Below are 23,187 nucleotides of genomic sequence, written 5' to 3'. Positions count from 1 at the left end.
TGAAAAACGCATTGTGGGCACGCAGCCTTAAGATGCCAGAAAACATTTGAGTCCCAAAGACAACAAATAGCCTGATTAGGCCCAGGGGTGATTAGATGTGTAACTACTCCTAATCTCAATCCTCTCTGATAGAGTAAAGGAGGGTGAAAGCCTGAGCAAAGGTTCATGTATCTCCTCTATAGAGTCATTGAATGACTGTACAGGGGGATAGATGACAGTAACATGCTGTAATGCTCCTCCCTACACAGATACAGAACCTGGAAGTAAACTTTTTCTCCTATTCATTCACTTTCATTGTGAAGGTCAATTTGAAAGCTAAGGTTTAGGAGTTTAATGATTACTAAAAAATATAAGTTTGTTAGTATTTTAAAGTCTAGCTCTATTACGTACATCCCCGATAGTGGAATAGTTTAATGTAGAGGACCGCAACGTTTTACAGTATGGTGGTAATTGTTAGATCTTACACTAAACCTGAACTTTAATATATTTTATGAGGGTTAAAAAGGCATTAATTGGCTATCTTATAGATGTCTTAGCTGCCAGGCCTTTGTCAGATTCATTTTGGTGCTGGATAAGTGAGAACACTTTTCATTTTGAAGGTGAAAGTGTTTTTCCAATTCCCTTATCAAATTAGTCTCTGCCCTCTGCCGCCAGCAGGGAGTCTATTTAAAGAGTCTGCCATACTTTCTTAAAGGAGTTCTGCCGTTATTGCCTGATTTTCTCACCTACTATTCACCCCCCCCCAAAAAAAAAAAACAGAATATGTGTTGCCTTAAGTGTAATTCATGTGCTTATATTAAAGCTTTGAAATTAATTAGATATTTCTGGGTCGACTGTAATAGCTGTGGGCTGCACTGAGGATCTGATTGGAAGTTGCTGATGAATTATTGCTTCTTTGTTCTCTGCAGAAGATGAAGGAATTCCTGGAGGGACGAAATTTGATTACAAAACTGAAAGCCAAGCATGACATGCTACAGAAGACCCTGGGAGAGTGTGAGTGTGGCAGAAGCAATTTCTTATGTTCATCTGGGAATTGGGTGGGGAGGTACGCCTATCAGTCACATTGACAAGGTCAATGGTAATCTATAGTGACAATCTCTGGGTGTCACCTAGTCGGTGATTAATAAAAGGTTTGTCAGAGTCCTCCTCGAAATCGGTGCCTGGAATATCTAATAAACTAGTTGATCTTCTTTGTCTTTACCTATACTTCAGACTGTGAGTTCTGTAGTTTACAAAACTTGAACAATTTCCAGTTTTTCGGAACCATGTTGCTGGAACTTGTGGTTACACAGTTGGATGAATGGCCTAGTAAGGGTTAATAATTTCACATCCGTGCTTCTTTAATATGATAGTCAGGGCCATACGGTATGTGAAAAAACACACTTGCATAGTGGAACGGCTTTAAATTGTATTTATTTTTATTTCCTTTTGCTAAATGTGACGTTGAATCACTTCTCACGGACAAGCCATAAGTCGGGATAGTTAGGAGTCCGAGGTCAATCGCACGGAGGGTACGTCATAAACAAAGGGAAGAGACAAAGGCATAGTCGGGTAATGGCCCGAGGTCCAAATACCGGGAGGATTGCGGATCAGCATAAAAGGATTAGACAAATGGATGGTCAGAACAAGGTTCAAGGTCAGGCAGCAATAGATCAATAAGCAAGGCACAGGGAAAACCATCACATAGAGCTGAAGCTACGGCTGACAGCTATCTGGGACTGCCAGCTCAGTTAAGTAGCTGAGCAATCAAGGGAATGTGGAGCATCTGGAGAGAGCTCAGGGCCTTCCAGTCTCAGATTGGACCGCCAAGCTGTCAATCAAATACAGACAGCTCAGCACGCCCCTGCACCATACTGGACAACTGAACTGTCAATCACTGTGTCCTAAAACACACTGAGGGGTGGAATCGTTACACTAATATTTTGCTAATATTGCAGCTACATATACTGCCATTATAGGAAGCCAATGTTTTCCCATTCAAACAATGACACCTATATGACATATAAAAATACCAACTTTATGTTCACTTTGTACTTGGTCGAATTAGGGGTAGAGGATTCACAATCTGAGATTGAGTTGTTAAAGATATGCTGCCGGTGTTTAACTAATCATATTCATGTTAGGTTAGTACTAACACTAATTATAACTATTATTAATAATGGTACTATTAGTATTATTGGGACATGAAGCAGAGTGTAAATTATATCTCCTCTCATCATGATAGCCAAGACACTGAGGGATGCCTACGAAGTGAAGGCAGCTATTTACAACCAATTCCACCCTAAAAATATAATTTGGGGTGTCTGTCCTGTTTTAGACACAAGCAATCTTGGTCAAACATTTTAGGGTCTTGCACACTTGAAGAGATCCTAAATAATTGAGAAATGGTTGGCTTGTGTTATTTATGACGTCCTTACCCAGATCTGCTTCAAAAGCCATCCCTTTTGCACACGTTCTTTCAATGAAATATAATGAAGCTCTTTATAACATTTTTTAGTAAATTTTATTTTTTTACATTATTTTGTTTTATCAGGTCAGCGTACAGACTGCTCCCTCGCCAGGTCAGTGCTTATATATGTAAATAGAATTTGTCAGTATAGATGGTCGTATAAAATTGCCGAATATTTTATAACGTATAATTTGTCTTTCAGTGGTCGAAGAATGTCTACTCTACGGAAGCAGGTGAGGTCATGTATGGTATGGATCTATGGCGTCCCGTCCATTAAAGGAGTTATTAGAAAGAAGATATGTGTGTGGCAATACTGCATCCTTTATGTTGCAGTTGAGAAGCGCATTTTTTCCGATCTATACAAAGCCAGCCTAAACCCCGCTATGGTGTTATGTTACATTTTGTGGGATTTTTAGTGGTTTCTTTTTTTCCCCTCATTTTTAAAAGGATAGTTTCAGCTACTAGCTGCACTGCTACCTTTTAGATGTGAGCCCAATCTAATAGCCCTTGTTCACATAGACTAAAGTCGGCCATTTTTTGGCAGGGTCAACCAACAGTCTAGTGTGCTTGGGGCCTCCCAGTTGATGATGTTGAGGAAGAGAAGGATCCAGGTTCTTGGATTCCCATAGACAATTTTTTTTCTCACTGGAGAGAAGTCTGGAAGTGGCTCTCTCATAGAACACAGGAACACTAAGCTAAGGGTTCTTGTGTAGGGGGGATTCAAGGGAGATGGCTATACTGAACAATCGTTTGGCCAGTAGCATTTTAACTTGACTTTAGAGGGGTTGTCCATTATAAAGAAGGTGGGCCCCTAACTTTAAAATAACAAACTCAGTAGTTACTCACCCTCTCTGGGTCCAGCGCCTGCTCCCCGCCACTGTCCCAGTGTTTTGACTTCAGCGGTGACGTCATGCACTAACCAGTCACTGAGCTCACCATTTCATACCATCAACCTCAGGGCTCGAGCTCCGAAACTCATTAGCTCTGTGACACGCACTGTTGACATGATGTTGTGCCACTTCTGCAGTCAAAACACCGGGACTGGGGCAATGGTCGGGAGCTGGCTCTGGTCCCTGGGAGGGGGAGTAACTGCTGAGCTTATTTTATTTGTTTTACAACGTTTAGGGCACACTTTCCTGCAAAAGGACACCCCTTTTTAATAGTCAGAATCGCAATGCTCAACAATGAGACCTGCATAAAACATATGGCACATGGTTTGTAAGGATGATCTGGATATCAAATGAGAGAAGACTTACAATCATAAGAACTTTCTACTAGGGTGTAGATGTCTGGCTTTTCTCATTTAAGACTAATTCCTTAGCTTTATACCTGTAACCAGATCAGCCCTTAATCTTGTTTCAATAGGACAGAACTTCTAACACATGATTATGTGTCAATAAGCTCTAGTAAATCCAATTTGTGTAGAATGAGTTTGATGACTGTAGTATCTGTGTACTCCGCAATTACATGTATGATGAAATTGTCAAAGAAGGGCTGCCATGGCTCCCATAGCTTATATTTGATTGATTGTTTTCTATTTTTATAATTCATTATATATATATTTTTTCCACTTTAATTTCAGGATGCCAAGCAACCCATTCCCTTAGTGGTTGAAAGCTGTATAAGATTCCTCAGTCGGCATGGTATGAATTTTGTCAGAAGGCTATAGATCTTTTATTACAGCATTCTCTTGCTCATATATCACTTTGACTCTTCCATACTTTCCACAGGTCTTCAACACGAGGGGATTTTTCGAGTGTCTGGCTCCCAGGTGGAAGTAAATGATATTAAGAATGCGTTTGAGAGAGGTTTGTGCCTTTTTCTTGAAAAGTTCCACCCAAATCTAAATGTTGTTTTAAGTGAACGTCCATCTTTTATCATATTGGCTTTTTGTAAGGTGAACAACCTTTGCTCCTCAATTTTTTAATATATCTTTATAGCAGTCAGATGTCTTTTTTTTCTAGTACAGTGCTTCAAATGTTCTTCAGCGGTGCTTGAAAGTTCATGAACCCTTCAGAATCTTCAACGTTTCGGCATAAATTTCACCTAAAACTTTATCAGATTTTCACACAAATCCTAAAAGTAGATAAACAACCAAATCAATCAAAAGAGTCAAACATATTAGATTGATATATATATTTTTTTTTAACGAGGAAAATGATGCAATATAACATGTCTGTGAGTGGCGAAAGTATGTGAACATTTAAGATTAGCAGATAATTTGAAGGTGAAATTAGAGACTGGTATTTTCAATCAATGGGTTAACAATCAGGTGTAAATGGTTTACCTGTTTTATTTAACTCCTTACTGACCAGTCATGAATTGGCCTTTAAGGGATTCTCCAAGAATGTTATAAAATGGCCTTGTTATGTAATCCAAGTTGCAGCCCGACCTACTCACGTGTTCCGACTGCAGTCAGAAGAAACAACTCCCGACTCCTATGTCTCAATTGACAAAGAGGCTGTATCGTAAATGCACATAGTGATGAGGTGCCAGAGAAGTGTGTGAGAAAAGAAGAAATAAATCTCCTTGACTCCACCAATCCACCTTCTGACAGATTGTGTACAATTTACATCACAAAGGAACCCAAAGTAATCGCTAAGCAACTAAAGGCCCCTCTCATTTTAGTTAATGTTACTGTTCATCAGGAGGACACTGAATAACAATAGTGTGCATGGCAGGTTTGCAAGGAGAAAGCCAAAGCTCTCAAAATGAACATAGCTGCCTATCTGCAATTTACTAAAGATCACATGGAAAAGCCAGGTAATAATGGTCCCGAATCATCAAAGCTTTCACCCCAGAATTCTGGCATAAAAATTAGGAGCAACTCAGAGTTGCGCTTAAATTTTGCGACTTTTGGCGTCTTCACACCAGTTTTTCCCAGCTCCTCCGAAATGGGCGGAGCTGGGACAGGGTCATATTGGGAGCATGACACCACAGCCTGTCTTAATTCATGACACGCATCGGTGTTACAAATTCCAGAAATCTCACTCCAGTAACCGACTGGAGCAAGGTTTCTGTCGTAGCACATGGAGATGCACGCTACTTCGTAGCCGTTCCAGATTCATGAAGAAGCATGCTCCTCTTCACAAATCGGGACCGTCTGACCCCAGAATGTCCCCTTATCAAGACCGTCGTGAGACCAAAATAGAGTTTTTTGGTTAAAATGAGAAGCTTTCTGGTTGGAGATAAAAAACATTGAATTACAGCATAAAATCTCATACCATCTGTGAAATACTGTGATGGTAGTGTCATGGTTTGGGCCTGTTTTTGGAAAAATTAATTCTGAATTTTATCAGCAAATTCTAAAGGGAAAATATCAGGACATGTGTGCATGAGTTGAATCTCATGAGAACATAGGTCCTGCAACAAGTCAGTGCCCCAAAGAACACAAGTTGTTCTACAAAAAGGTTAAAGAAGAATAAAGTTAAAGTTTTGAATTGGTCAAGTCAAAGTCCTGACCTTAATCCTATAGAAATGTTGTGGAAGAACCTGAGGTGGGCAGTTCATTGGAGAAAACCAGCTAACCTAACAGAGATGAAGCTGTTTTGTAGGAATGGGCTAAAATTCCTCTAAGCCGATGTGCAGGACTAATCTACAGTTACTGGAAATTTTAGATGCTGTTTTTGCTGCACAAAGAGGTCATACCAGATACATAAAGTAAAGGATCACATACTTTTGCTGCTCACAGACATGATATAATATTTTGACTTCTTTTTTATTTGGTTCTTTTTATCTATTTTTAGAACGTGTGTGAAAATCTGATGTAGTTTTTGGTCAAATTTTTGTAGAAATGTGGAAAATTTTGATGAGTTCACAAACTTTTAAATACCACTGTATATAAAAATGAATATGAAAGTTAAAATTCTGACTGCAGCCACCCCATGGGAAATTTAGGAGCTTAGTGCATACCTTTGAAGCACTGAGTTCACTGTGTAAATGCATGCCGTAATTAAGTACCTAATCTCTTTAAGGGGGAGGTTGCTGACATGTTGCTGTAAAGGAACATAAAATAGGGCTTCAGTTGTTATAACAATATTAATAAATTAATCAACACGGTAAATTAGAAAAAAAAATGATAGTTTTACCGGAGTCACAGCTATACAGGGTGGTCCAAAAGTAGGTGGACAGAAAGTGTAATAAGGTTATGAAGAGGGAGATTTATCAAACATGGTGTAAAGTGAAACTGGCTCAGTTGCCCTTAGCAACCAATCAGATTCCACTTTTCTTTCCTCACAGACTCTTTGAAAAATGAAAGGTGGAATCTGATTGGTTGCTAAGGCCAACTGAGCCAGTTTCACGGATCTAGTTTTCACAGATAGATCTCCCCCAAATCTGTTTTCTTTTCAGATAATTCAGATAACACATAATGGCAAATAATTTAAATACAGATCAAAGAAAATGGATTTTAACAGAGTATTGGAAATCTCAAAATGCTGAAACCGTTAGAGTAAATTGGGTTGAAACATTTGGTACTCAAGCCCCAAAGAGACAAACCATTTACCGCATTCGTGACAAATTCAATGCCACTGGCTCAATCCTTAATGCTCCAAAAACTGGTCGACCCAAAACAGTCTGTACAGAAGATAATAAACAACTTGTTGCTGAAACATTTGTTCAGAGTCCAAAAAAGTCACCAGAAGAGCCTCTTTGGAATTGGGAATTTCACGAGCTTCTATCATGCGAATCCTGGAATCTATTGGGTGGAAAGCTTATCGTCCACATCTAACTCATGGTTTATTGGAGGATGATCCAGATCGGCGGCTGCAATTTAGTGAGACTATGCTTAATGAAACTGAAGAAAATCCAGTAATTTTAGATAACATTATGTGGAGTGATGAAGCTTCTTTCAAATTCTCCGGCCATATTAACAGACATAATTGTATTTACTGGTATAATGAGAACATGCATTTAACATTAGAGCAACAACTAAATGAGCCTGGTGTCAATGTTTGGGGGCTGGTATTTCAAGTTTTGGTGTTTTAGGACCAATATCTTTTGATGGAACAGTCACAGGAGATAAGTATCTCGAAATTCTAATGAATCAAGTTGTTCCCCAGTTACAGCAACAGCCTAATTCAAATGACCTTTATTTCCAACAAGATGGGGCCCCTCCACATTATTCAAGAGTAGTTCGCGAGTATCTTGATGAAACATTTCCTAATAAATGGATTGGCCGAAGAGGCCCACTTGATTGGCCGGCACGTTCACCAGACTTGACCCCAATGGATTTTTTCTTTTGGGGAGTACTCAAGGACAAAGTTTATAGTCGAAAACCAAAAAGTGTCAGTGATTTGAAAAATTACATAAGAGATGCATTTCAAGAAATTAATACCCAAAGAGACTTGTGCGAAAAAGTTTGTCGAAGCGTAAGAGGCAGACTTCAAAGCTGTGCAAATTGTAATGGAAAAGAGTTTGAGCACCTGCGTTGATAAAATTTAAGGGCTTTTGTATTATTGTTCAGAATAAAATGTAATTGTCAATGTTATGCTTGTGTTAGTAAATATAATTTTGTATATAAATCAAAATAAATGTTATTTTCTGGCCACCTACTTTTGGACCACCCTGTATTTTAAATTGAGCAATGTGCATTGTGAGATGATATTGCAAAACTATACAGCGCCCAAATTCCTTAAATTCTATTTTTGTTAATATGTGACACATTCCAGACAAATGAACTATTCAGATCAATGTTTTTCATTTCGTATCGTATTAAATACTTTAAGTAAATGAAATCTTGTGTGCTGAGGCACAGAGTTTGTGTAAGCAAGCACACGAACTCTACCAAGTCGAACGATGTCAGTTCCAGAATGGAAGCTAGGAGTATTTGTAAGAGAAAAAAATACACGTGTTTTTTCCGCCAACACGGAAAGTGACCGTGATCAGTGCTGCTCACCTCCTGATTCGGAAGTGATTGTGATCAATGCTTCTCACCACCTGATGATGCGGAAGTGATTGTGATCAGTGCTGCTCACCACCTGATGATGCGGAAGTGATTGTGATCAGTGCTTCTCACCACCTGATGATGCGGAAGTGATTGTGATCAGTGCTGCTCACCACCTGATGATGCGGAAGTGATTGTGATCAGTGCTGCTCACCACCTGATGATGCGGAAGTGATTGTGATCAGTGCTGCTCACCACCTGATGATGCGGAAGTGATTGTGATCAGTGCTGCTCACCACCTGATGATGCGGAAGTGATTGTGATCAGTGCTGCTCACCACCTGATGATGCGGAAGTGATTGTGATCAGTGCTGCTCACCACCTGATGATGCGGAAGTAAACTGTGTCAGATGATCCTTTTTAACTTGATTAAGCAAACAAAATAAGAAAAATGTAATAGATAATTTTATTGCTTTGTTATTTTGGTAATTTACTCTGAACTCTTTTTTAGCTGCAGAGCATGAGTATTGACATTTTCAATTGTTGGATTCCATTCCTTTACATGTTATCTAGGTAGCAGAGAGGCACAATTTGATTCTAAAAATATTTTTCTGCCCAAATGAAAGGGCAGAACTTAAATTATGGAAGGTCATATTGATTTGTACAATACAAGTTTGCTGTACAAGGAAACTACCTGCCGGTCCTTTTAATCTCTAACTTTAATATTTTATAACAGGAGAGGACCCTCTGGAAGAAGATCAAAACGACCATGATCTGGATTCTGTGGCTGGGGTTCTGAAACTTTACTTTCGTGGACTGTCAACACCTCTTTTTCCTAAAGAAATCTTCCATGACCTCTTAAGCTGTGTCTGTAAGGACCCACATATCTTGTTTCTTTTTGAATTTTTCAGGTGTACATAGTTTTTGTAATAAAGGATTTATTTCAACTCAAGAAATAAGACTGGGCTGACACAAAGTGCATGTTCAACCCATTCTGCTGGTATCTTTTGAGCATGTGTGGACAGTTTGAATGTCTAAAATGCACCTTCCCTGGTGAAATGATCGATCACCATATGATTGTTCATATTTAAGCTTTTCCACCATCAGTGTAATTTTATCTAATGTGTATGGCCTTCAAGTGGATCTATCAAAATGATCCACTCTAAACTTTTTTTATGATCATGCTGCTCCCTGAAAGATTGTCATCCACACGTTTATTTATTTAATATGTTGCTCCCTGATTTAAACCTTGTATGCATCTAAATTAAAACCGCAATTTTTAAGTGCTGCGGGTGTGTAAAAGCACTTCAGAGCCTTAGAAAAATGCTGAAAAGTAGGAATGCTTTCACAAATAGAAGTGTTAATAGTTTATTTTTATCAATTAACAAAACCCAAAGAGAATGAACAGAAGAGAAATCTAAATCAAATAAATATTTGAAGAGAATGTGTCCGTAGAATCAACCTTTTGTATCTCCTGCCGGTATAGTCTGCAGTCCTAGCCCATTTTCCTTCAGATGACAGATACCACAACCATAGCACATCGATTCAGCTCCAGCCAGCAACAACAGTCCTTAGGATAATTCCTCAAATCTAGACGATAGATACCACGACCGCAGCACATGTATCCAGCTCCAGCCTGCAACAACCCCTCCCTTTCCTGGTCAGTGTCCTAAATACTCCAGCCGCCCCTCCAGAGTTGAGCCTGGCCTTCGGGACACCCCCCATCAAAGCTAACTGTGTGCAATGGTGGAAGTATTTTCCTGCGCCTGAACCCAATCACCTGGGACTGCATGTGAGACCCCCTGTGGTGACGGCTCCACTGGTTCTGCTACCCCCACCCTCACAATGGGACTAGCGACTGGGAGAGCAGTGCCTTAATTGAGGCCCCTGAGACACTGATGAGAGTAATGGAATGATTGCTTTACCTTTACCAATCTCATATCTGGCCTTATGTATACATAAGATCTAGCCCTCACATCTTCCTCTGCTTACTGTCACTGAATGGAAACATCGATTCCTGAGGCTGAAGACATTCCAGGAGAGATTTGTGCACCTTAAAATGACAAGCGCTCTCTAATAAAGCACAACAATAAGATCGACATAACCGGTGCTCCGTGCTGGAAAAAGTCTGCATCCCCTAAAGCCGTGGACTCCGCTCTATGGTTAAGGGTCCAATAATCTTTAGTCCGTGGCCAGCTCCACACGCTTGATATCTGTGGTACGATGTTTTATTCCAGAGCAGTTCCACTTTTTTTGTTAAGATCTATGGGCCGGACAAAGATCTGCATGAGAATCTGCCTCCAGAGATTATTTTAAATTACAGACGGCATTACTAGTGTGCGACATGTAGATCAGGAGAGTCAGTCATTACATTTCTCACACTGGTAACACCCCCTTTCATTTAAATGTGACCACCCTTTGTCTTCAAAGCAGCATCAAAACATCAGTTCTTTTTGGTACACTTGTACTTGCACAGATTTTTTGAAGGCATTCAGCAGGGAGCCTGTTCCAAACATCTTGGAGAACCAACCACAGATCTTCTGTGGATGTAGACTCTGGCAAATCATTCATGTAATATCTCTTCATGTAATCCTACACAGACTCGATGATAATGAGATCATGGTTCTGTGGGGGCCATATCATCACTTCCAGGACTTTTATGTTGTAGATAGTTCTTACTGACATTGGATGCATGTTTGGTCGCTGTCTTGCAGCAGAATAAATTTGGAGGCAATCAAACTCTTCCCTGATGGTATTGTATGATGTATAACTGTCTGCCTGTATGTCTCAACATTGAGGACACCATTAATCCTGACCAAATCCCCAACTCCATTTGCTGAAATGCAACCCCAGACTTGCAAGGAACCTCCCCCATGCTTCACTGTTTCCTGTTGTACGACTCTCTAACCCTTCGATGAACAAACCTCCTTCTGTTAACACCAAGTATTTCACATTTTAAATCATCAGACCAGAGCACCTGCCGCCATTTTTTCTGCACACTAGTACCTATGTTTTTGTGCATAGTTGAGTTGCTTGACCTTTTTTTCCATGAAGACCACTTCTGGCCAGACTTCCTTGAACAGTAGGTGGGTGTAGTTGGATACCACTGGTTTCTGTCATTCCTGAACTGATGGCAGTGCTGGACATCTTCCAGTTTCAAATGAAGTATGCATGGTGTCTTTCCTCTGCTGCACTAAGTTTCCTTGGTGGACCACTGTGTCTGTGGTCCTAAATGTTGCCCATTTCCTGTTGTTTTTAATGCTGAGAAATACAGACAAATGCTTATCAATCATGAAATACCATCAAGGAGGCATCTGATTGGCTTCAGATTTATTCTGCAGCAGGACAATGACCCCAAAGATACAGATCATGTTACTAAGAACTATCTTCACCGTAAACCAGAAAAGGGTGTCTTGGAAGTGATGATATGGCTCCCACAGAACCTCGATCTCAACATCATCAAGTCTGTCTGGGATTACATGAAACAAATAGCAAAAATGACCAGCACATCCAAACCAGTGTGAACAGGAGCCAACTTAAAAAATTCAAACTATGAAAAAACATTGAAGTTGCATCCTAAATTGCTAAGAGTTTCTGTAATATTAATATGAAAAATTACAGTAAAAGGAAGGTGCTTGGCACATAGATTGGCCAATATATCTGTGTCCAATAGCCAGTGTCAAGGCGTCCTTCATTTTTGGGTCCCTGTCCTTCTTTGTCACCTCTTCTGGGCTGCAACTTTGATGTTTTTTCATAGTTTGAATTTTTTAAATTGACTACTGTTCACACTGGTTTGGATGTGCTGGTCATTTTCGCTATTTGTTTCTAATTCTCTTTTTGGCATATGCACTCCCATCCCCATCAGCCTCACGTCATTTTAAGTAGTTAGCTGATTCGCTCCTGACCCGTAAATTGTAGGCTTTCAACCCAGGAGAGATGACAAAGCAGAACAGGGACCCAATAATTAAGGACACCTTGACACTGGCTGCTGGGCACACATATACTGGCCAATCTATGCTCTAAGTACCTTCCTTTTTACGTAATTTTTCATATTAATATTACGGAAAAAAATGTGAAATATTTCACGTGTACATTTTGTAGTTCTTTCATATTTTCTATAGTAGCAGTGCAGTTTCCATGTTTCAGAGCAATCACTCTTCACAAATTAGGATGCAACTTTGACCTTTTTTCATGGGATTCCATGAAGAGACAGGAGACAATGATGTGCACAAGCCTATAGCCAGATCTGTGGTTAGGTCTCCAAGATGTTAGGAAAAAACTCCCTGCCGAGTTCCTTCAAAAACTGTGCATTGGTGCTTTGATGCTACTTTGAAGGCAAAGGGTGGTATTAATTTGATGTACATTTCTCTTTTCTTTATTAAGTTTGCATTTTGCTAATTGATACAAACACTCCTTTAAGCATTCTTACTTTGCAGCATTTTTTCCAAACCTGCCTAAAACTTTTGCACAGTACTGTATATTAGAAAGCTGTAGAACTTTTTATTATACAGTACAGACCAAAAGTTTGGACACACCTTCTCATTTAAAGATTTTTCTGTATTTTCATGACTTTGAAAATTGTACATTCACACTGAAGGCATCAAAACTATGAATTAACACATGTGGAATTATATACTTAACAAAAAAGTGTGAAACAACTGAAAATATGTCTTATATTCTAGGTTCTTCAAAGTAGCCACCTTTTTGCTTTGATTACTGCTTTACACACTTTTGGCATTCTCTTGATGAGAACAATCATCCAACAATCTTGAAGGAGTTCCCAGAGATGCTTAGCACTTGTTGGCCCTTTTGCCTTCACTCTGCGATCCAGCTCACCCCAAACCATCTCGATTGGGTTCAGGTCTGGTGATTGTGGAGGCCAGGTCATCTGGCGTAGCACCCCATCACTCTCCTTCTTGGTCAAATAGCCCTAACACAGCCTGGAGGTGTGTTTGGGGTCATTGTCCTGTTGAAAAATAAATGATGGTCCAACTAAACGCAAACCGGATGGAATAGCATGCCGCTGCAAGATGCTGTGGTAGCCATGCTGGTTCAGCATGCCTTCAATTTTGAATAAATACCCAACAGTGTCACCAGCAAAGCACCCCCACACCTCCTCCTCCATGCTTCACGGTGGGAACCAGGCATGTAGAGTCCATCTGTTCTCTTTTTCTGCGTCACACAAAGACACGGTGGTTGGAACCAAAGATCTCAAATTTGGACTCATCAGACCAAAGCACAGATTTCCACTGGTCTAATGTCCATTCCTTGTGTTCTTTAGCCCAAACAAGTCTCTTCTGCTTGTTGCCTGTCCTTAGCAGTGGTTTCCTAGCAGCTATTTTACCATGAAGGCCTGCTGCACAAAGTCTCCTCTTAACAGTTGTTGTACAGATGTGTCTGCTGCTAAAACTCTGTGTGGCATTGACCTGGTCTCTAATCTGAGCTGCTGTTAACCTGCGATTTCTGAGGCTGGTGACTCGGATAAACTTATCCTCAGAAGCAGAGGTGACTCTTGGTCTTCCTTTCCTGGGGCGGTCCTTATGTGAGCCAGTTTCTTTGTAGCGCTTGATGGTTTTTGCAACTGCACTTGGGGACACATTCAAAGTTTGACCAATTTTTCGGACTGACTGACCTTCATTTCTTAAAGTAATAATGGCCACTCGTTTTTCTTTACTTAGTTGCTTTTTTCTTGCCATAATACAAATTCTAACAGTCTATTCAGTACGACTATCAGCTGTGTATCCACCTGACTTCTGCACAACACAATTGATGGTCCCAACCCCATTTATAAGGCAAGAAATCCCACTTATTAAACCTGACAGGGCACACCTGTGAAGTGAAAACCATTTCCGGTGACTACCTCTTGAAGCTCATCAAGAGAATGCCAAGAGTGTGCAAAGCAATCATCAAAGCAAAAGGTGGCTACTTTGAAGAACCTAGAATATAAGACATATTTTCAGTTGTTTCACACTTTTTTGTTAAGTATATAATTCCACATGTGTTAATTCATAGTTTTGATGCCTTCAGTGTGAATGTACAATTTTCATAGTCATGAAAATACAGAAAAATCTTTAAATGAGAAGGTGTGTCCAAACTTTTGGTCTGTACTGTGTAGTAAATAAGATATTTTTCACATCAGGCTGGAAGATGCTTAAATGCACTCACTGCTTTTTTTCAATCCACTTGGCTATTAAGAGAAGGAAACAATGAAGTATAGTAAAAAAGTTAATATACATTTTTTCTATTAATGGGTTCTACAGGTCATTTCCCTCGAGAACTAAAATGACCTAATAGGAATGATGTATTTGCGGATGGGGGAGGGGCGCTGGGAAGAAAGCATGCCAAGTGATGACTCGATGAGTCAGGAAGCTTATTGAAGTGGGAGCGTATTGTCATCTTGCTTTATATTAGAGGAAGTCCCTTGATGTGGCGATGCATCATCATGTTTCTCCCATGTGACAACCACTCTGTTTCTGGGTGCAGTTAACCTTTTCAGTAATCATTGTTCATAATCTCATAGAAAATATTGTGACTAAATAAATGATGGTTTTATGCTTTGCAGCTCTGGACAACATGCAAGAGCGAGCCTCTCACATACGCAAAGTTTTACTCTGCCTCCATTCTCCCACGCTTGTCCTTATGAGATACCTGTTTGCCTTCCTCAATCAGTAAGTATTTCATGACCGATGCGTATATTAGTCATGGTACATCGGTTAATGATGACCTGGAAGTGTGGGAAAAGCGGTGTTTCCTATGTGTACAAAAAGTACATGGTACACATGAGCAGATTTCTATCATTTACCTAAATTTATTGTTCTGTGAAATCTTCATCTATCTTTCCATCAATCTATCTGTCTATCTAATCTTGGGGTAGAAGACTTAAGACTCCAATAGGCATTAGATAAAAGTTGGCCAATACAAAGTTATATTTTGGTACCATGTTAGCCAGAAAAATCGATGTACATACTTTTATGTCCAAAAATGACAAAAGTATTCTTGAAGTGATACCTTTATCGGCTAACCAGAAGAAAATATATCTGTGCAAGCTGTCAGAGCACAGAGGCTCCTTCGTCAGGCATCTCTTGGACTCATCATTAGGAGGCATCACCCCCTCCTCCTCATGAACAAATGTCGTACTGTAACATCTCTTAAATGCTGTGCCTTTTGTCTTATGAATTCATTTGTAATATTGCCTGACGAAGGAGCCTCTGTGCACTGAATGCTTACATATATATTTTCTTCTGGTTAGTCAATAAAGGTATCACTCCAAGAATACTTTTGTCATTTTTGGACATAAGTATTTACGTCGATAAAAGTTGGCCAAACCTGTATGAGGGTCTCCTGACACTTTCCCGGCAGATGATGACAGATGAGAGAGAGAACTGAGCGACTAAAGGTAGAATCAGTATACACACCTCCAATATTGAAGCTGATACACCTCTTATGATTGTCCCTCAAGAAGTCTCCCAGACTCCTGAAAGACTTTTTAAATAGATCCCCAGTGTGGTCTTTAAAAAAAAAAAAAAAAAAAAAGAGTAAAGTGTCGTGGGGGGTGGACAATTCCTTCAATGGCAAGTCTACCCATATCTGTACTGATACACCTTTCCTACCAAACTATATGCATCACACTTACATTGTGGAATCCAGAATAGCTGGGGGACAATCCTTAATGGATCTTTAAAGGGATTATCCGGGTACATCCTGGCTATTCCTGTATTGAGACACCAAACCTCCCTGTTATCCTATTTTCCTTGTTTAGCTCCCCTGCAGCCATCTGTGTGTTATTGTTTGCATCCTGAACTTCCTGCCAGCTCTCCTTAGTGCCTAAAGACTACATATTCCATGAGCCAGAGCTATATCTGTCCCATCCTCCCTGCTTGCCCACTCCACCTACAAAGCACCATTCTGAGATTCCTATAAAGTCCGAAGATGGATAAATAGTTTCTAACGTTCCTCCGACTTCACCTAGTATGTGCTATCCTGACACTCTCCTGCAGTCAATAATGTTACATGTGCTGATACTAGCACAAAACCGGCTCGGTGTACTGTAGAGGAACAATGAGTCATATAAAGTAGTAATTTATTCTAATGTAATCTAGTGCTCTGGGTCACCCACATCATCCCCTTTCACTAAAGTCAATATTTGATAAGATTACTTGTTCTATGTGGAGCCTGCACTGCTTCTATGCTCTCCCTGCTCCCCCTAAGGTCTCGCTCACACAACCATAATTTTAGTTGAAGCACTCTCTTTAAAACAATGGACAGCACAAGGACTATGGGGGCACAAAAAAGCGGATGCCATGTTTTTTTTTACAGATGCGTTGCAATTCTTTAATATAGGAAACTAAACGGTCTTGTAAATCATTAATAACTGCTGCTGTTGAAAGTTGATTGCACACAGACTGCACACGGGTGACAAGTGAGAAAAATAATCCTCCCGAGTTTTTATACTGTCGTGTGAACTTGGCCTTACTCTGCGTGCACATCCCCAGTCACTCACAGCTTGTGAGGATCACTGGCCACACCCCCATGATATCACCATTCAGAGCACTCTGCAGAGCTCATGCCTGAGTCCTGCCACATTCCATTCAAAATACAGACAGGAAATCTCTGAGCTTTGCACAGACTGGATCTAAGCAGAATTTTTGCAGGATGTAAATTATGAAGTTTCTTCATTTCTCATGGTCTTTACAATTCTTTTATAATATCTGTACCTGGAAAATTCCTTTTAATGTTGGCATTAATGGTTCTCATTCAAATTCCTTAGAAACACATTTCTCAAAAAAATGGCTGAATTGACATTTTAACAACTCAAAAAAGAGCACTGCTGGAAAACTGATAATAAGAAAAGCTTTGGATGTTAACATTCTTCACATTGTTTCCTTGTTTGTGTAACTGGATGACCTCCTCTACCTCTAGTAGCAACGACAGCCGGCAATAAGCAATCCACATCTTACTACAATGTAAGCAGAATGAGACAAGGGAAGATAAAACATTTCAATCCTTCGAATGTAAACCCCAGCTATTAATCCGGGCAGGGTTAATAAAATTGCAATAATTTTAGTCGAGACCCCTGCGACATATTTGGTATCATGGTTTTATCTTGTGCACGGTCGTTTAAACAGTGACTACCTGCTTTCCGATGACTCCAACAAGGCAAGACCACGCATTGCACTGGCTTTATTCTCTCACTAATAGGGGGTGGTCTGTCCATATGCATTAATGCGGGCTAGGGAAAGGAATGGTATTCTTCAGACAAGACCTAACATTACACTAACCAATGTTTGACCATATTCTTGTGGATTATTATTGACCTATTTTCATCCATTGATCTGTTTCTTCTGTTTTGTCTTTTGCACCCAGTCTTTCTCAGTTCAGCGATGATAACATGATGGACCCCTATAATCTTGCCATCTGCTTTGGTCCCACACTGGTGTGTGTACCTGACAACGTGGACCAAGTTTCTTGCCAGTCGCATGTCAATGAATTTATCAAGACCATCATTATGCATCATGAAAGCATCTTCCCTGGCCAGCGTGAGCTGGATGGACCAGTTTATATGGCCGGCAGTGGTGGTGAAGACTGGTATGTTATCAAAATTCTCATTTATATTGTTATTAGTCTATGATTTCCTCTACAGTGTTAGGTTGTCAGTGTTGAGTTGCAATTGATCACAATGGCGCACTTGCACAAGTTCCCATCTACCTCTTCCCTGAGAACCGATGAATTACCGTGGCAGTCGTGGGCCTACTAAATGCCCCCGTATCTGTCATTTGAGTCCTCCTGTGAAGTTCAGTCACAAGCAGGGTTTCATAGGAGAACTGTGATTTCTCTATATATTGCAATATGTAGTATAAGCAATCAAGCAATCACACCTTCAAGTCCAATGAAGGGACTAAAAAGTAAAGTAAAATATAATAAAACTAAAGTTTTAAAAAATGAAAAAAAAATAAACACGTGGAAATGCTGTATTTGTAAAAGTACAGACTATCAAAATGTAAAATTAATTGAACCATATGGTAGATGCCATAAAGAGAGAAAAAATTGAAACTTCAGTATTGCGATTTTTCGGTTACCGCAGCTGCGCAAACAAATGTTGTAAAAAGCGATGAAAGCATCATATGTAACCCAAACTGTAGAAATAGAAATGTCAGTGTGCCATGTAAAATAACCAGCTCTCACACATCAATTGACGAAAAATAAAAACGTTGTAGGTCAATGATTGCACAAATTAAATTTTTTTTTTTACAAATTGGCCAAAAAAAATTCACTACTTATATAAAAAAAATATATATTATACAGTACAAGTCTGTATTGCTGTAATTGTACTGACATGGAGAATCATATTGGCAGGTAATTTTTTTTCAACACAATGAATGCTGTACAAAAAACTGTTCTGTACCAGTCTTCTCGATGACTACGCCTAGTTGGCTTAAAATAATCTAATCTTGATGAATAGGGGCCTAGATTTACATAAGGGTAAGCAAGGCCATATCTCAGGAATAGAGAGCCACAAGTGACAGGTCCTTCTAGTAATGGCATATGTCCGCCATAGAGGAGGCTACCTAGAACAGAGAAACCTTTATGATCAGCCTGGTGTAGTCTCTACAATAATATACTTACATGGCATATTTTAAATATTACTGTATTGCAGTGTCTTGATGTTAATAACTTCTGTTGAATTTCCTTCCCTTCTCTTATTTCTTTAGTGAGAGTTCACACAGTGAACCTATCTCCACTGAAGACTCCGGTTTAGATATTACATCGGAGATGCACAGCGCAGAAGACGGTAAGTACAAGGCTACACGTAACCTATAGGGCTCATCTAACTCCTATGGGGTCCCTTGCAGACAGGGAACCCAGTCTTGATTGGTTCCTTCCCAAATATCTCCCAAACCTCTGCAAGACCCCCTTCTTCAGAGGAGCTGCATCTGTGAAGAAACTGGTTGGGGAGGAATTGGCAATGGAAAGGGTGTGGAGGTTAAAACAAAAATAAAACCTGTTTTCTCTGGGTAGTAAAAGTTGGAAGCCTAATTTATTCAACACCATTGAGTAATTTGTGTCTGTGAGAAAGCCATATTACATTTCTATTTAATTTTGTTTTCTACTAAATGATATAATAATAATAGGCATTAATAATCAGATCTGGCAGTGCCCAGTATGATATAACTTTTTTTGCCAGCCTAAGACGTGTGTGCCTTTCACACCCTAATTATTCTTCATTATAAATAATTTTGCAAACTACCATGTCTTGTCCTCCATACAGGATCTCATCCAAACAGCATCGCATACAGCAGGCGGATACCAGCAAGTGGAAGGTATGTGCTCACATGTCTATATTGATATGTGAGATCTCCATGTACAGGTGTGTGTGTATATGTATATATAAGCTGAAGCTTCTTTCAAATTATCCGGCCATATTAACAGACATAATTGTATTTACTGGTATAATGAGAACATGCATTTAACATTAGAGCAACAACTAAATGAGCCTGGTGTCAATGTTTGGGGTGGTATTTCAAGTTTTGGTGTTTTAGGACCAATATCTTTTGATGGAACAGTCACAGGAGATAAGTATCTCGAAATTCTAATGAATCAAGTTGTTCCCCAGTTACAGCAACAGCCTAATTCAAATGACCTTTATTTCCAACAAGATGGGGCCCCTCCACATTATTCAAGAGTAGTTCGCGAGTATCTTGATGAAACATTTCCTAATAAATGGATTGGCCGAAGAGGCCCACTTGATTGGCCGGCACGTTCCCCAGACTTGACCCTAATGGATTTTTTCTTTTGGGGAGTACTCAAGGACAAAGTTTATAGTCGAAAACCAAAAAGTGTCAGTGATTTGAAAAATTACATAAGAGATGCATTTCAAGAAATTAATACCCAAAGAGACTTGTGCAAAAAAGTTTGTCGAAGCGTAAGAGGCAGACTTCAAAGCTGTGCAAATTGTAATGGAAAACAGTTTGAGCACCTGCGTTGATAAAATTTTAGGGCTTTTGTATTATTGTTCAGAATAAAATTTAAAGGGGTTTTCCCACGAACGAAAGTTTATTTTAATCAATAAATCTTGGAATAATAATAATTTCCACAACTGGATGTGTTTTAAATAAAATGTCCATGTACTGAGATAATCTTATAAATGTTCCCCTGTGCAATGGCTGTATCTCACCATGCAGGAACACGTTCTGATCATAGCACAGCTCCGGGGCAGAGGATGAAGCAAAAGAGTATACAGACATTACAGCACAGGATCACAGCTGATTCTTTCTGTGAGGTAAAACATTTCACTGCCTATTTTTAAACAATGTTTTCCTTCAAAGAAAGAATCAGCTGCGATCCCCCTGCTGTAATATCTGTATACTCTTTTGCTTCCTCCCCTGCCCAGGAGATGTGGTATGATCAGACCATGTTCCTGTACGGTCAGACACAGCCATTACACAGTACACAGCAGGGGCACATTTATAAGATTATCTCAGCACAGGAACATTTTACTTAAATACATTCAATTGTGGAAGTTATTATCATTCCAAGATCTATTGATTAAAATGAACTTTTGTTCATGGGAAAACCCCTTTAATTGTCAGTGTTATGCTTGTGTTAGTAAATATAATTTTATATATAAATCAAAATAAATGTTATTATTTTTTTGTCCACCTACTTTTGGACCACCCTGTATTATACTAGCTATTGAGCCCGTTCTACACCCGGGTGGCGAGCATTTTTAATGGTATATGGTCTCCCATGCTGGTATGTGCTGCCCCCATCCTGGTATGTGTGCTCCCCAATCCTGTTTCTCCATCCTGTTATGTGCTGTCCTCATCCCTATCCTGGTATGCATGGCACCTCTCACCCCCAGTCCTGGAATGCATGGCACCCCACATCCACAATCATGGAATACATGGCACCCCACATCCACAATCATGGAATACATGGCACCCCTCACCCCCAATCCTGGAATGCATGGCACCCCTCACCCCCAATCCTGGAATACATGGCACCCCTCACCCCCAATCCTGGAATGCATGGCACCCCTCACCCCCAATCCTGGAATGCATGGCACCCCTCACCCCCAATCCTGGAATGCATGGCACCCCTCACCCCCAATCCTGGAATGCATGGCACCCCTCACCCCCAATCCTGGAATGCATGGCACCCCTCACCCCCATTCCTGATCCTGGTATGCATGGCACCCCTCATCCCCAATCCTGGTATGCATGGCACCCCTCATTCCCCAATCCTGGTATGCATGGCACCCCTCATCCCCCAATCCTGGTATGCATGGCACCCCTCATCCCCAATCCTGGTATGCATGGCACCCCTCATCCCCAATCCCGTTATGCATGGCACCCCTCATCCCCAATCCCGTTATGCATGGCACCCCTCACCCCCAATCCCGTTATGCATGGCACCCCTCACCCCCAATCCTGGAATGCATGGCACCCCTCACCCCCAATCCTGGAATGCATGGCACCCCTCACCCCCAATCCTGATCCTGGTATGCATGGCACCCCTCATCCCCAATCCTGGTATGCATGGCACCCCTCACCCCCAATCCTGGTATGCATGGCACCCCTCACCCCCAATCCTGGAATGCATGGCACCCCTCACCCCCAATCCTGGAATGCATGGCACCCCTCACCCCCAATCCTGGAATGCATGGCACCCCTCACCCCCAATCTTGATCCTGGTATGCATGACACCCCTCACCTCCAATCCTGGTATACATGGCACCATTCATCCCCAATCCTGTGGTATGCATGGCACCCCTCATCCCCAATCCTAGTATGCATACCCCCCCAGATCTCTATCCTGGTATGCATGGCACCCCTCATCCCCAATCCTGGTATGCATGGGCCCCCTCACCTCCCAATTCTGGTATGCATGGTCCCCTCATCCCCCAATCCCGTTATGCATGGCACCCCTCATCCCCAATCCCGTTATGCATGGCACCCCTCACCCCCAATCCTGGAATGCATGGCACCCCTCACCCCCAATCCTGGAATGCATGGCACCCTCACCCCCAATCCTGTAATGCATGGCACCCCTCACCCCCATTCCTGATCCTGGTATGCATGGCACCCCTCATCCCAAATCCTGGTATGCATGGCACCCCTCATCCCCAATCCTGGTATGCATGGCACCCCTCATCCCCCAATCCTGGTATGCATGGCACCCCTCATCCCCAATCCTGGTATGCATGGCACCCCTCATCCCCAATCCCGTTATGCATGGCACCCCTCACCCCCAATCCTGGAATGCATGGCACCCCTCACCCCCAATCCTGGAATGCATGGCACCCCTCACCCCCAATCCTGGAATGCATGGCACCCCTCACCCCCAATCCTGGAATGCATGGCACCCCTCACCCCCAATCTTGGAATGCATGGCACCCCTCACCCCCAATCTTGATCCTGGTATGCATGACACCCCTCACCTCCAATCCTGGTATACATGGCACCATTCATCCCCAATCCTGTGGTATGCATGGCACCCCTCATCCCCAATCCTAGTATGCATACCCCCCCAGATCTCTATCCTGGTATGCATGGTCCCCTCATCCCCCAATCCCGTTATGCATGGCACCCCTCATCCCCAATCCCGTTATGCATGGCACCCCTCACCCCCAATCCTGGAATGCATGGCACCCCTCACCCCCAATCCTGGAATGCATGGCACCCCTCACCCCCAATCCTGGAATGCATGGCACCCCTCACCCCCAATCCTGATCCTGGTATGCATGGCACCCCTCATCCCAAATCCTGGTATGCATGGCACCCCTCATCCCCCAATCCTGGTATGCATGGCACCCCTCATCCCCAATCCCGTTATGCATGGCACCCCTCATCCCCAAT

At 41.3% G+C, this 23,187-nt stretch overlaps 1 protein-coding gene across 2 annotated transcripts in view; it reads left to right on the top strand.

The window, feature by feature from the left end:
• Positions 1 to 23,187, top strand: part of SRGAP2 (SLIT-ROBO Rho GTPase activating protein 2) — a 136,893-nt gene that overhangs the window by 94,280 nt on the left and 19,426 nt on the right. For both annotated transcript variants that reach the window (XM_073666943.1, XM_073666944.1), the window contains exons 11-20: positions 909 to 993; positions 2,534 to 2,561; positions 2,652 to 2,682; positions 4,032 to 4,092; positions 4,180 to 4,257; positions 9,069 to 9,203; positions 14,895 to 15,000; positions 17,696 to 17,917; positions 19,042 to 19,121; positions 19,599 to 19,650. In XM_073666943.1, the coding sequence (XP_073523044.1) occupies positions 909 to 993; positions 2,534 to 2,561; positions 2,652 to 2,682; positions 4,032 to 4,092; positions 4,180 to 4,257; positions 9,069 to 9,203; positions 14,895 to 15,000; positions 17,696 to 17,917; positions 19,042 to 19,121; positions 19,599 to 19,650 (878 nt within the window). The remainder of the gene's footprint in view (positions 1 to 908; positions 994 to 2,533; positions 2,562 to 2,651; positions 2,683 to 4,031; positions 4,093 to 4,179; positions 4,258 to 9,068; positions 9,204 to 14,894; positions 15,001 to 17,695; positions 17,918 to 19,041; positions 19,122 to 19,598; positions 19,651 to 23,187) is intronic.

The sequence above is a fragment of the Phyllobates terribilis genome, unplaced genomic scaffold (assembly GCF_046119375.1).
Source record: "Phyllobates terribilis strain yellow unplaced genomic scaffold, ASM4611937v1 Scaffold_2__4_contigs__length_985480577, whole genome shotgun sequence".
Lineage (NCBI taxonomy): Eukaryota > Metazoa > Chordata > Amphibia > Anura > Dendrobatidae > Phyllobates > Phyllobates terribilis.
Note: the sequence above shows the minus strand (reverse complement) of the source record. Positions and strands in the feature narration are given on the sequence as shown.